Source organism: Marmota flaviventris, chromosome 14 (genome assembly GCF_047511675.1).
Source record: "Marmota flaviventris isolate mMarFla1 chromosome 14, mMarFla1.hap1, whole genome shotgun sequence".
NCBI classification, from domain to species: domain Eukaryota; kingdom Metazoa; phylum Chordata; class Mammalia; order Rodentia; family Sciuridae; genus Marmota; species Marmota flaviventris.
Genome location: NC_092511.1, coordinates 57,444,529 through 57,458,838, shown reverse-complemented (window position 1 = coordinate 57,458,838; position 14,310 = coordinate 57,444,529). Strand labels below are relative to the sequence as shown.

At 41.6% G+C, this 14,310-nt stretch overlaps 1 protein-coding gene across 5 annotated transcripts in view; it reads left to right on the top strand.

Moving 5' to 3' along the window:
• The first annotated feature begins 874 nt into the window (after positions 1 to 874).
• The window catches only part of Aak1 (AP2 associated kinase 1), a 173,291-nt gene continuing 159,855 nt past the window's right edge, over positions 875 to 14,310 (top strand). For all 5 annotated transcript variants that reach the window (XM_071601672.1, XM_071601670.1, XM_071601671.1 and 2 more), the window contains exons 1-2: positions 875 to 1,017; positions 1,332 to 1,713. In XM_071601672.1, coding sequence (XP_071457773.1) covers positions 1,551 to 1,713 — 163 coding nt within the window. In that variant the 5' untranslated portion in view covers positions 875 to 1,017; positions 1,332 to 1,550. The remainder of the gene's footprint in view (positions 1,018 to 1,331; positions 1,714 to 14,310) is intronic.

Here is a 14,310-nt window from a genome sequence, read left to right as displayed (position 1 = left end):
TGAGCAGTCTGTCGGTTTGAATCTCGCCTGCAGATTTCCGGAGGAGAAGCTGACCAGGCAGGCGTTCTTTCAGCGCCTACCTCGGAGCTGACCGTCGAGCCGGCTCTATCACCTGGGAGCAATAGTACCTTTCGAACTCGGGGCGGGGTGGGGGTGGGGGGGCGAGCACCGGCTTTCTCTTAGGGCTGGAGTTCCGATGTGGCATGAACCCACTGCTAGCACCGTGTTCCCATCCCCTCTCTCCTCCACCTTCTGCTCAGGTGACGTCTGGAAGCCCCGCAGGCCCAGCTTGGGGCTAAGCGGTTAAGCCGCGTCCTTCAGGTGTCAGCCTCCATCTGTTTGGAAACCACAACCCCCAGAGTCCCTTGTGCCAGGAGGCCAGGCCGCAAGTAAGATGGCTCCAGAAGAGTGGAACATGCAGTAGCGGGGAAACCTAGCCCCTGGCAGTTTTTTTTTACCGGATGTGTTTAAATAACCGAATCCCTACTTCTGCACCACCCCACTAACCATCTTCGAGGCCGCGGAGTCCACGGTCGGCGCCACGCCCGCTCCTCCCAGGCGCATCCTGGGAGTTGTAGTCCAGCTGCCGGGCTGCGCTGAGCTATCTTTCCCAGGGTGCCCTGCGGCAGGGCGATAGCAACGTTCTTTTTCAAGACTCTTTCTGCACTGAGACCCCCTTCTCCGGTTTTCTTCTCGTCACCGACTCCTTCTTGTCTGTCGCGACCGAGGAGCGGCCGTAGACGCGGGCCAGCCGGGCCGCGCCGCCACGAGAGGCACTTCCGGCGGCGGTTCACTTCCTGGTTGGGTGGATGGAGCCGGGCGGGAGCGCGCGCGGGGGAGGGGCGGCGGGTCAGTCTCAGCAGAGCGCTCCGGGAATCAGCTGGCGGGCGGGCAGGCGCCGAACGCGGCCGGGGCTCTGGCTGCAGCGCCGCCTCCTCTCAGCGTCGCAGGCCGGCACGGCGGCCGTGACAATGTTGCGGGGCTGGTAGCTGGGCGCCGGCCGCCGAGCCATCTCAAGTGGGTGCCGCGGGGATGCTGCCTCTCGGGGCAGCTGCCTCTCAGGGCGGCGGGGGGTTCGGGGAGGAGGGGGAGGCAGTGCCCGGCAGGGTCGGCGCTGCCCAGGGCGGCCCGAAATCCCTTCTTTCTCGGAGCCCCGGGCCACAGGGATCTGGGGTTCTGGGACTGGGGATGCGTTTTCAGCTCTAGGGTTTTTCTCGCTAGGAAAATGCATGAAGCCTAGATGGTGGCTTTTGCTACCCCTAGGACTCAGCAGTTGAATTTTTAAGTGTGTTACTGATTCATCTTTTCTCTCTCTTCCTCTGTCATCACAGGTTTAAACTTACGCGAATCGCTCTCTGGAGGAGGAGGAGGAGACCCGCCGCGCGATTGACACGCATATTCCTATAGGCATCCTCCTTCAGCCCCCACCCCCACGGCCGGATTCGGGTGGCTCCTCTCGGAGCTGAAATCCGAGAAGAAATCCTTAGATCTCTTAAAAAAAAAAATCTAGAAACCATCGGTATTTTGCTTTCCTGCTTCCTATTTGCAAGATGAAGAAGTTTTTCGACTCCCGGCGAGAGCAGGGCGGCTCTGGCCTGGGCTCTGGCTCTAGTGGAGGAGGGGGCAGCACCTCGGGCCTGGGCAGTGGCTACATCGGGAGGGTCTTTGGCATCGGTCGACAGCAGGTCACAGTGGACGAGGTGTTGGCCGAAGGTAAGGTGGAACTCAGTGCTCCGTAAATTAAAAATCTTGTGCTGATGTGGCAAGACTCTGGTTTCTAGTTGTTGAATGTATGAATGGGTTTTGACCAGTTGACCCTCCCCTTCCCCCTTCACTTTCCCTGTGAGTCATTGTCCTTGAGAGATTTAAAACTGAGATTGGAAGTGACAGAGCTTAAAGGGGTAGGGGTTGCCGAAATTGTTTACCTCACTGGCTTTTTATTTAAGAAAAAAAGCGTTGAAAAATCACCATGGTTCCCTTACCAAATTATGCAGATCATATGTGCAAAAGTGTAAAGCTTCATATTTAATGTGGGGTGGTGGGCTTGTGATCTTCTGAAACTTGAAATATTGATGTCAATGCTGAAGGGTGGAGGTGGAGGGAATCTATAAGAAGAGAGAGGGGTTTCTTCAACCCAACTTTCCCACTTCCCTAAGCAGACATTTGAAAGGAAGACAGTATTTGGGGGGAATAGAAATGTATTTTTCCAAGGGCCAAGGCTCTTGGTGAATTTTACTAGGTTTGTTTCCTGACCCAATCAGATCCCTAGGATATAGCTAAGGTAACAAACTATGTGAAATGAATGTGACTATTTTGAATTCAGTCTTGGAGGCCCCTGTTCCTCCTGTTTTTATTAAGAAAAACTTGTGAGTGGCCCTGATTTTGTTTTCCCTCTATTGACCAGGATGTTTTTTTGGATCTGTGGAAATGCCTTGTGTGTGTGTTCATTTGTATATCTGTATCTATGTATATGTGTGGATATATGTCTTTATCTCCCAGGCTTTCGGGAAATCTTTGCCTGTCTCTTTTGATAACCTTAACCTCGACCTTCATAATTATGCCAGACTCATAGTTTTCACAGCTCATTGCCTGCTTAGTGTGCTTTTAATTTTAATAAAAGCAGCAATTTCCCTTGGCATGAAGCAATTCAAACTAATTGGATGGGGCCAACCTGCTGTAGGTTATGTTATAGACTGTGAGGTGTTGGGGAAGGGGGAGGTCTCTATTACTGTAACATGGTGGTAGGGAACAGCTTATTAGCTAGGGAAGAGAGAAAGCTAAGAGGTCTCTTTAAAAAGGAGCCTTTTACAAGCTAAGGGTAAAACAGGGATCCCTACCTGGACCTAGGAAATGCCTGTCATGATATCATATAGGCTGGTGGGTAGGTTGGGAAGAGGGAGAATCTGTGTTTGTCTTGCAGCTTGTATAACCACTGGATTCAACAGGGCCCAGTTTCTGGGGATAGGTTTGAAACCAGCACTTGAAAAACACTATTAAAAAAAAAAAAGGTACCTGACACCTAATGTCCTTGTGAAATTATTGCTCTTTTTTATTCTCAGTATTGCTTTAGCTGGACTTAATTTGGGGCCTGAGTCACTGTCCCTCTGGATCCTTCTTTGTGGGCTTTGGTGCAGGATGGGAGATGCTTCTGTGCCCACTGCCAGATCTGTACCCTTGAGTCTGATATGTCTATTTCATCTCTGTGCCAAAGCCCTTGACTGCAGAGGGGTGAAGAAATAGAGAAGTGTGTGTGAGGGAGAGATCAGGAGGAATGAGAGAGTTCTTTCCTCCCTGCTAACCTTATAGCCCAGGAACATATTGTTTAGCTTAGATGTTATCTCATGGATAGTGTTGCCCTAAGTGATGCCCATTCTCCAAGTCTGAGAAGAGAGATGGGGAAGAAAAAAAAGGCAGAATTGGTCTTCGTTATCTAGGCTGCCGTCCTCTGTCCTGGAATTCATCCCTGAGAATGGTGCATCATACCTTATGATGTTTTTAAGCAGAACTTAAGGCTTGCAGCTCTGCATTCATTTGTTTGTTTATTCATTCAACAAACAATTATAGAATGCCCATAATGTGCCTGGCATCATGCTAGGCTCTGGAGACATGATGTTAAACCAGATATAAGAGTTTACAAACTGCTGTAAGAGATGGAAAATAGCCAGATATAATAGAGTGATTAGTGCTATCATGGAGGTATGCTTAGGGTGCAGTGGCTGCCAATTTTTTTTGGGGGGGAACCCAATTTTTAGGGAGCCAAGAACTGTTGCCTGGAGAAAGTGACCAAAGAATGAGTAGGCGTTAACCAATGTGGTGGCAGTATGGGCAAAGACTCAGTAGCAGAGAGTGTCATGTAAAATTGGGTCTGGCAGTGTTGTTCTTAGTGTTCTTTGACTGTAATTGAGTTTGAATTTGTGGCTTTAGAAATATGTAGATATGTGGGAGTTAGTATACAAAGTGTTTATGTAGTGCCTACCAAGACCAAAGGCACTTCTGAGTTCTGAATGGGATGAAAGATGTCTAACATGTGAAATCTGCCTTTATGGAGCTGCCAGTGAATTTAGGAAGATAAGATATACACTGATCTGTACAGTAGTATGGTTTTTAGCACTGTAGAGTTGGACAGGTCTAGGTTCAAGTTCTGGATCAGTTCTTTACCAGCTGTGGAACTTGGACAAAACATTCTAAACCTGTCTTGAATCTGTTTCCCTATGGCAGTGTTCTTAAAGCTTGGAGCCCTTATCATGAATAGTGTCATCACCTGGGAGCTTGTTAGAATTACAGATTTGTAGGCCTCACTCCAGAGACTGTGGGTGTGGGGCTTTAACAAGTTCCTAGGGAGATTTTTGGGAACCACTGCTCTGTGAATGGTCTTGAGGATTAAATAAGGATGTATGTTTATATACACATAGTATTTAACATTTTTCAGGTGGTCAATAAATGATAGCCACTGTTTGCCATCAATAATATATATATTTAGTTAAAGGGAATGTATGTCAGTGTGAGGGCTATTTTGGCTGTTGCAATCCAAAGCTTTTTCCCCATTGTGGGTGGGCTGATCCAGATGTTCTTTGCAAAGGTCTCATTAGCTCATTAAAGGATCAACAGATAAATGTTGGGTAGTCACAGTCCTTCCTTGGCCCCTCTTCTCTGAGTCTGTAGGTGCTCACCTATTTACCAGTCCCAGCCAGAGTTGTTTAAGGACAATGAGAGTTATATACTATATGCCCAGGGCAGTGATCAGGCAGTTTAGGGAGTTTGGTGTGGGGAAGGCTTCAAAGAGATTTGATTACCACCACATCCTATTGAGTATTTCTTTTTCCCTAATGTGGGTATTGGTCTGTGCTTCATAATGAGGAATTGAAAGAACCCTAAGAAACAGATGCTAGGTAAGACAGGAGAATTCTGGGTTGCTATCTCTCTCTCAGTTGCATTAACCTTGCTCTTCTGATTCACTAAGTATTCCAGAAGGGACACAGCTGTGGGTAGGGGGAAGTGAAGGCTTTAAGTCTTGAGTTAGCTATGGGTATCTTCAGGCAGGGTGCTGGGGTGGATACTTTCTAACTTTCTTAGTGAAGATGCTATTATGAGATGCTAAGTCATGTCTGAGTTAATGGGCATGTGATATCAAGGGAAGGTTTGGTTTAATCTTCCAGAATGAGCTCAATGGGAGAATTAGAGCAGTGCTTAAAGAAGGACTGAGAATTGGTGCTTTTGTTGTATTTCCTTAGCTATATGAGTCCTTATTTCTAAGCTTTAACAACAAGGAAGTGTTGAATGCCTGCTGTGTCCGATACAACATCCTTGAGCTGTATCAGTTCTGAATAAGGTGGACAGCTGGCTTCTTAGAAGGGTTTTATCGCCTAGACCAAAAGAACCTAGGTCCAGTGCTAATGATAACTAAGATGCCCTATCAGAGAACTAGTAATTTCTCCTATCTGTAGAATAATGTAGTGGGGCTTAAAAATGTGTGAACCACCAAGAAAAAAAATTCATATATGGCATATAATTCAAACACATTGGTAGTATTGATATGAGGCATGTATGTACACATCTTGTAAACATTTATTTGTGCTTCTTTGTGGCAGGCACTGTGTTAGATTTCAGAGACAATAAATAGGTTGGATGGGGCATGGACGAGTAGACCAATAAGTAGCAAATAACCCTGAGATAAGCATCTAATACTTAGCATGGGCCTTGGCATGTGGTAGATATTAAGAGATGTTAAGATGATAAAGAGAAGGGGTCTGGGGATGAGGGCCCCTAGATGATGGAAGTTTTGAACAAGAATGGAAATTACCCAGCAGATGTTCCAGCTCGGGGTTACCCAAGGACTTCTAGCCAGAGGCAGTGCATATGCAGAGGTGTAGAGTGGTGAAACAAAATCAGCTTTGGGAATACTGACTTAGTTTAATGTTAACATTTGGTGTAAGTTTCCCTCCATAATCAAGGAAAGGACATAAAGTGGTAGAATGAAATTCCTTTACATTTGCTCTCGAAGGTACATTTGAATGTGTTTGCTGCTTACTTTCTTCAGTGGCCCTGGGCCTTTTGAAGAATTATCAAATCTCTACAAATAAGTGCTGTTCCTCTACTGTGCCTCAGTCCTGTGCTAATTGTGGGGAAAGGGAACAGCTAATATCTGGGGAAGAGGTGTTCTAGAAGTGTCCTAAGAGGCAAGAAGCTTGAAGCAGAAGCAGGCAGGTGTGGGGAGATGGTGTAGGTAGGGAGTGATAAAATGACCACTGTTATGGAAAGGACTGAGCAGGGTGACTGAGGATGTTTGACTAGACAGAAGGTCTGTTGGCGAGACAAGAAAGAAATTAGTTTGTGGAGAACCTTGAGAGCCAGGCAGAGATTAGTTATAAGCACCTGAGGCCTTCTCTTGACGCAAGTATCAGTTTGATCCCTCCCACTTCAGATGTCTTTGCCTGCTGGGAAGTCTGGTTTTTTAGAGGCAACTGCAGATTTTCAGGGGGTGGTTTGAGAATGGTGTCTTCTTCCTGGCTTCGGGTATGATGACGATTATAGCTTTGCTAAATATAGCCAAATCCAAAATTCAGAAATGAAGTCCAGAATAAGCATTTGCCATGGTCAAAGCCTTTTTGTTGGTCTTTCTAACGAAGTCAAGCTCATTTAATGAGAGATAATGAAGAGAGAACACATGGGTTTTGAGTGGGACAGTGTGGGGGAAGGCATATAGTTGTACGTCATTAGATAAAATGGCATGAAGAGTACTTGATAAAGGCTTAATAAATATTAACAAAATATCTCCTCAAATACTACTGCATTCGAGCCATCATTTTAACTTGCAATATTTGAAAGTTAACCTTTCAGAAAGGGGGCTAATACCACCATCCACTTTCATCTTGCACTCTTGGAGGGATGCCTTCAGAACCTACTTAAGAGGTAACTGTGACATCCGTGTCTGACAGAGACAAAGAAATAGAAATAGAAATGGTATTATATATTGAAGTAGCATCTAGGCTGTGAGGTAGCAAAGACTCACCTGCAGTCTATGTTTTTGGACCCATATTTTGCTGTATTGGAAGAGCAGTGCATTATGAATTGGGAGATCAAGGTTTGTCATTTTATTCACTGCATTATCCAGTAAATATTGCCGAAAAGCACTGACTCTGTGCTGGCATCATGCGGAGATGAATAAGACAGTTCTACTTTGAGGAACTCACAATCATGGAACTTGAGATATGTGAGAAAAGAGTTGTAAATGCTACAATGGAGGATGTAAAAGGCCCAGGGCAACCAACCAAGGGGAGCATTGAGGACATCTTCAAATGTGAAAACATTCTAGGCAGAGAGGACAACATGGCCAAAGACACAAAAGCAGGAAGGTGCACTGTTTGCTGGCAGCTGTATGCCTTGAGATAGAGGTAATAATCTATTAGCAGCCCAGGGCTGTGATGTTCAATAAAATAGCCACAAGCTACATTGGCTATTTAAAGCTCAATAATCTAAAATTAAATAAAATAACAATTTAATTCTTCAGACACACTGGCCATGTTTTAGTTACTTAATGGCCACATGTAGTAGTGCTTACAGTTTTGGCCAGGACAGATAAGACTATTTTGTCATCAAAAAAGTTCTGTTGGGCCATTTGTGTTTAGGGCAGATGTCTAAATTTCTAGAGTAGCACTGTTAAAAAGCTTGCTATCCTTTCATATATGTAGCTTGTTTATAAGTTATATTCACATCCTACTATCTTTAGCCAATATCTGAAGGCACACTGTATCCTTAGGATGAAGTTCATCATGAATGGTAGTGGATGCAAATCCATATTTTAAGTGATCTTATTAACAAGGTTTTGGTGAACTTGTTACGTCTTTTTAGACAGTAATTGTTTTTACATTGTAATGATGAATATACCAGAAAGAGAAATGACAACTTTGTCATTCTCTTGATCATTTATACTTGTATTATCTTTAATCCAAGATTTCGTTACAGGAATCTTTTTAAGCCTCTTGTTTGTTTTATGAGGGTTAATTCATTTAAAACAATGTTACTAGAAAATCCACTTAACCAAGCCCATGTGAACTTCAAAATCTGACAGTGAGCTAAAAGGCTGTCAGAATCAACCTCTGATATGAGATGCTATAGACTCAAAGGGTGTACTTGTGTTGGGCCATATGTTACATATTTTTTTTTTTTTAAAGAGGGAGGGAGGGAGGGAGGGGGGGAGAGAGAGAGAGAGAGAATTTTTTAATTTTCGGCAGACACAACATTTTTGTTTGTATGTGGTGCTGAGGATCGAACCTGGGCTGCACGCATGCCAGGTGAGCGCGCTACCACTTGAGCCACATCCCCAGCCCCATATGTTACATATTAAAGATAAAATCTTATTTTTCCCAATTTTTTTGTTGTGGTAAATATATTTAAGAAAATCTACCATTATAACCACATTCAAGTGCATAGTTTAGTGATAGTAAATACATTCACAGTGGTCAACCATCATCATCATACATCTCCATAGCTATTTTCATCTTGTAAAATGGAAATTCTGTACCCATTAAACAATAACTCCCTTTACCCACTTCCTCTCTTCTCTGGCAACCACTGTCCACTTTCTGATTCTTTGATTTTAACTACTTTATTTTATTTTTATTTCTATTTATTATACCACATGTTAGTGGAATCATAAATATATTTTTGTGACTGGCTTATTTCACTTAGCATAATGTCCAATTTTAAATGTCCATGCACAAGGGTTCCTGTTTGTCTATGTTATAGCACATGTAAGAATTTTTGTCCTTTTTTTTTTTTTTATGTTGGGGATTGAACTCAAGGGCACTCGGCCACTGAGCCCGAGCCCTAGCCCCAGCCCTATTTTGTATTTTATTTAGAGACAGGGTCTCACTGAGTTGCTTAGTGCCTCTCAGTTGCTGAGGCTGGCTTTAAACTTGCAATCCTCCTGCCTCAGCCTCTCAAGCCACTGGGATTATAGGTGTGCACCACTGTGCCCGGCATTTTTTCCTTTTTAAGCTTCAATAATCCATTGTGTGTGTGTGTGTGTATACACACACCCCCCCCTACTTTTTGCTTATCCATTCATTTGTTGATAGACATGGTTGCTTGCACCTTTGTGAATGATGTTGTGAGCATTGGTATGCAAATATTTCTTCAAGACTCTGCATTCAATATTTTTGAAGTAGACTTGCTGGAACATTAATGTTTTGAGGAACTGCCATATTGTTTTACACAGTTTAATCAATTTTAAATGTCCACCGCCATACACAAGGGTTCCAGGTACTCCCCGTTCTCACCAACACTTGTTATTTTCTGTTTGTGATAGTAGCAGTCTTAAAGGGTCTGAGGTAGTATCTAATTGTAGTTTTGGTTTGTATTTTTGTAATGATTTGTGATGTTGAACATCTTTTTACATGTTTACTAGCCATTTGTATATCTTCTTTGGAATGATGTTTATTTATGTCCTTTATCTGTTTTTTAATCAGGTTTATTTTTTGTTGAGTTTTAGGAATTCTGCATATTAGTCCCTTTTCAGATATATGCTTGGCAAATATCTTCTTTCATTCTGAGGGTTGTCTTTTTACTCTGAAAATCTTTTTCATAAGATGAAGATAAAAATAAATAGAACCTTTACATTTCCTTTCTGTACTGAAGTGGTTTGTTTTGGATACCTTGTTTGGAGAGCACTCAACTAGAGCAGTGGTTTGTACCCATTCTTTGTTCCTCAAAACAAGACAAAACAAAACAAACAACTGAAAGTACTTCTCACTTTAGTAGAGAAGATTAGAATATATGCAAATAGACTGAGCAAGGTGTAAAGCAAGGTTCTTAGAAGGAGGACACAGAAATACCCAAACAAATCATGTTCACAAATCTTTTATAATATTTCAGTCCTTATTGGTTTCCTTCCACTCAACCCCTCCAGAATTTAGAGATTATACCATACACCCAGCATTATAATAGACATTATTATGTGGAGTTCACTTGTTTTGTGCATGTTGGTCATATCATTCAACTGGGAAGGCAGGAGCCAAGTCTTACTTCCATTACTCCTCTCTTTGCCATAGCATCTCAGACGTAATTGAGAACATCCATAATATTCAGTAAGCCTTGCTGGCTCTTATACATAATAACATTATACCTACATCCTCTTATTTTATGATCACAACATCCTTGAAGAGATAAGAAGGATAGTTATTATTGTACACGTGAGGAAGCAGTGGCTGAGAGAAGTTAAATGACTTCCCCAAAGCCATATTGAGAACAGTAAGTGGAAGAACTTGAACCCAGGGCCCCTAGCTGCAAGAGCAGATTCTTCCTAAAAACCTTTCCTTGTACAAACATCTTTTCTCATGACACTTTTTTTGGTGGGGAGTACTGGGGCTTGAACCCAGGGCCTTATGTGTTTTAGGCAAGGACTCTACCACTGAACTACACCCTTGACCTCTCTCATAACACTCTTGCCCTTTAATAACGCTTTTCACCTAGGTGTGGCACACACCTGTAATCCCAGCTACACAGGAAGCTGAGGCTGGAGGGAGGCTGACACTGGAGGATCTCAAGTTTAAGGCCAGCCTGAACAACTTGGTGAGACCTTGTTTGAAAATATATTCCACTGCCTAATTGTTACAGATTTTATTCCATTTTTTTCTCAAAAGGTTGGTTGTGATCATTATGTGAAGTTTTTTTTTTTAAAGAAAACTGGGACTAGAACCACCATTTGACCCAGCTATCCCACTCCTCGGTTTATACCCAAAGGACTTAAAAACAGCATACTACAGGGACACAGCCACATCAATGTTTATAGCAGCACAATTCACAATAGCTATCCAACTTAGATGCCCTTAAATAGATGAATAGATAAAAAATGTGGCATATATACACAATGAATTATTACTCAGCATTAAGAGAGAATAAAAACATGGCATTTGCAGATAAATGGATGGAGTTGGAGAATATAATGCTAAGTGAAGTAAGCCAATCTCCAAAAACCAAATGTCTTCTCTGATATAAAGATGCTGATCATAATGGGGATGGGGGGGAGCATGGGAGGAATAGACAAACTTTAGATAGGGCAAAGGGGAGGGAGGGGACTGAGGGAGGATGGGGTTAGGAAAGATGGTAGAACGAGGCAGACATCATTACCCTAAGTACATGTATAAAGACATGAGTGGCATGACTCTATTTGTGTTCAACCAGAGACATGAAAAATTATGCTATTTGTGTAATATGAATTGAATTGCATTCTGCTGTCATATATAACTAATTAGAATAAATAAAATAAAAAAAATTAAAAAAGAATTATGTGGTATTACTTAAAAATTATTTATTGCTAAACTGTCTTTAGTGCAAGATTAAGATGCACAGAATACTTGTGAATATACATTGAAATTAAGTAGTCCAAATCAATGTACATCATTTTTTTGTGACAGTCTAGCAAACATTTTTCTAGTTAGAAGAAAAAGTTAGCACATTAGCTGTTATCAATTTGTGCATTATAGTTGAAATATTATACTTGAGAAAAGTATGGGCTTAAGAAATTTAATCTTCTGTGTCTAAAGATTCTGCACTGCTATCATTGGTTTCCTTATATGATACGAGGTCTTTAGCACTACTCATATAAGTTGTGTTGACCATTAAATCCTCCAAACCATGCAGGTCATTTTTAAAAAATGTATTGACTTTGAGCATGGGTTGAGAATTCTATGCCGGCATCCTTCTCAACTGAATCTCCCTATGAGCCTTTAAAGTCATGAAATGCTTCCACAACCTTTTGGGGTTGCTCATTGTCTCAGTCCATTTGTACTGCTATAACAAAACACCATAAACTGGGTAGTTTATAAGCAACAGAATATTTAATTTCTATAGTTTTGGAGACTGGGAAGTCCAACATCAGAGCGCCAGCATGGTTAGGTTTTGGTGAGGACCCTTTTCTAGGTTGTATGTAGATTGCCCCACTTCTCAATGTGTCCTCACTAGGAGGAAAGGGGAAGACAACTTTCTGGGGCCTCTTTTCTAAGGACATTAATCTCTTTTAGGAAGCCTTTTCCCTCAAGACCTAATTACCTCCCAGAGGCTTTACTTTCTAATATCATCACCCTGTGGTGATCAGAATTCAACATATGAATTCTGGGGGAATGCACACATTTCAAACCATAGTATTCTTGGGCTGGGGCTGGGGCTCAGTTGTAGAGTGCTGGGGCTCAGTTGTAGAGCCTGGCATGTGTGAGGCACTGGGTTCGATACTCAGCACCACATATAAATAAATGAACAAAATAAAGGTCCATCAATGTCTAATAAAGAAATAAATAAACCTTAAAAGAAAACAAAAAACAACAACATAGTATTCTGATGTAGGAATATGGGGCCAGAGATGTATGTAGAGTCCTTGCCTAGCATGCACAGGGCCCTAGCTTCGATCTCCAGTACCACAGAACAACAACAAAAACAACTAATGTGGGAATATGGGGAGAATTTTTTAAAGTTAAAAATCCACGTTCAGTCAGTGGTAGAGTATTATTACAACTGTCCTCAACCAGGGCCTACTAAGACCTGCCATGCTACCTATTTTGGTTTACTGGTTTATTTCTATGAATCGCTATTTTATGCAGAAAATCATAAGAGGATTATTAGTTATGATGGATTAAGAAACATTTTTTATTTATTGATTCTGCAAATATGAATTTAAAAAGAAAGTCAATTGCCTCGAGTCACACAGCCTATTAGGTCCTTCTGAGTCACCTCAACTCTCTTTTCTCCCTACATTGGTCAACACATTGTGTTGTTACACCTGGCACTATTGACATTTTGGACTGAATAATTCTTTGTTATAGGGGGGTGTCATGTGCACTATAGAATGTTTATAGTATTGTTCACCTCTACTCACTAGATGACAAGTTATACACACCTACCCTGTTATGATGATGAAGAAATGTCTTCAGATATTGCTAAATATCACCTGAGGGGCAAAATCACCTATTTTTAGGAACATATATGTTCAGATGTTTAGTCTTCTTTTAGTGAAGTTGAAGTAAGTACTGCAATATTTTTGGGCTTTTTTGAGGAATTAAATTGCCTACATGAACAAATCAGATGCTCTGTATTTATGTCCAAACCAAAAGAGCCTTTCATCCTATGTAAATTTGAATCATTCAGGAGTAATGAATATTAATGGGTAAGATAATACTGACTACAGTATTTTGTGTTCCTCTTTTTGTTATTAGTGTATTATCTGTATTATGATTACTTAATCTATTTTGTATACTTTGTAAACAATCTCAGTTTTTCTGTTACATTACAGATAATTGTTACAAAAGGAGAGTCCTTTTGAGTAAAATTTCCATCTTGGTAGAGGGCAAGTTCCAGAAATTGAAACAAAGTTGAAAAGTAAAAACTTAGTTTCATTTAACATCTCCTCTGGTTGGATCAGCTTAAGCTGATCACTTTTCTTCTCCGGCTCTGAGTTAACCTTGGCAGACAGTGGATGGCAGAGCCAATTAAAGCTTTGTTATTTATAATTTCTGAAAAGCTTAGAAATTTTTGGACCAAAGAATTCATGGCATCCCTATATTATTATAATAGAAGGCTAAGCATAGCCTCAATGCCAAAGTATCATTTGAAATTGTAATGATCTTAAATAACAATGCCTTTCATCTGGGACTTGAATCCTGGAGAAAGCAGTCTAATGCTATGTAATTTGTTTGGTGCTGGCCTTGAAGGACATTTACAGCTATTGTACTGGGACCTTTAGGGTGAAGGATAGATTATTTTCCTTTTGGTATTGAGCATGAATTTGAGAAAAAAATGGCAACTTATTATGGAGACAGGAAGAAGAAATGGGACTCAGGTATTGTTGGTTGGGCCCTCCCTGGAGGACTGGGTTCTGAGCAGCATCTACAAAGGTGTTAGGACTCCTGTTTATAACTTGACTCATCATTTTCCCAAGTCAGTGAATCTGCTCAGTTCAGGAAATACTGTTTCTTCTGGATTTGTTAGACTTGTTTAGGTTTCCCTGGGAAGTAGCCTGATCCTGTTCCTCAGGCCTTTGTCTTCTTCTCTTTTAGAATTCTGGAAATTGTGTTTGTGTGTGTATACATGTGTGTTTGATGTGTATATACATGTGTGTTTGTGTGTATGTAGAGGGGGGTTTGCAGGAGCTTGCATTGGAAGAAATAAATTCCATTGGGCCTTTTGACTGAAAAAATCCTGGTTTGACCAGAAGATGTAACACAGTAATGATCTGGGAAAAACTTGATATCCAGTGCACTTTCCTCTCCTCCACCTGAACTAGAAGAATTGCTGACATTCTCCTTAGAAGACTTTCAAGGT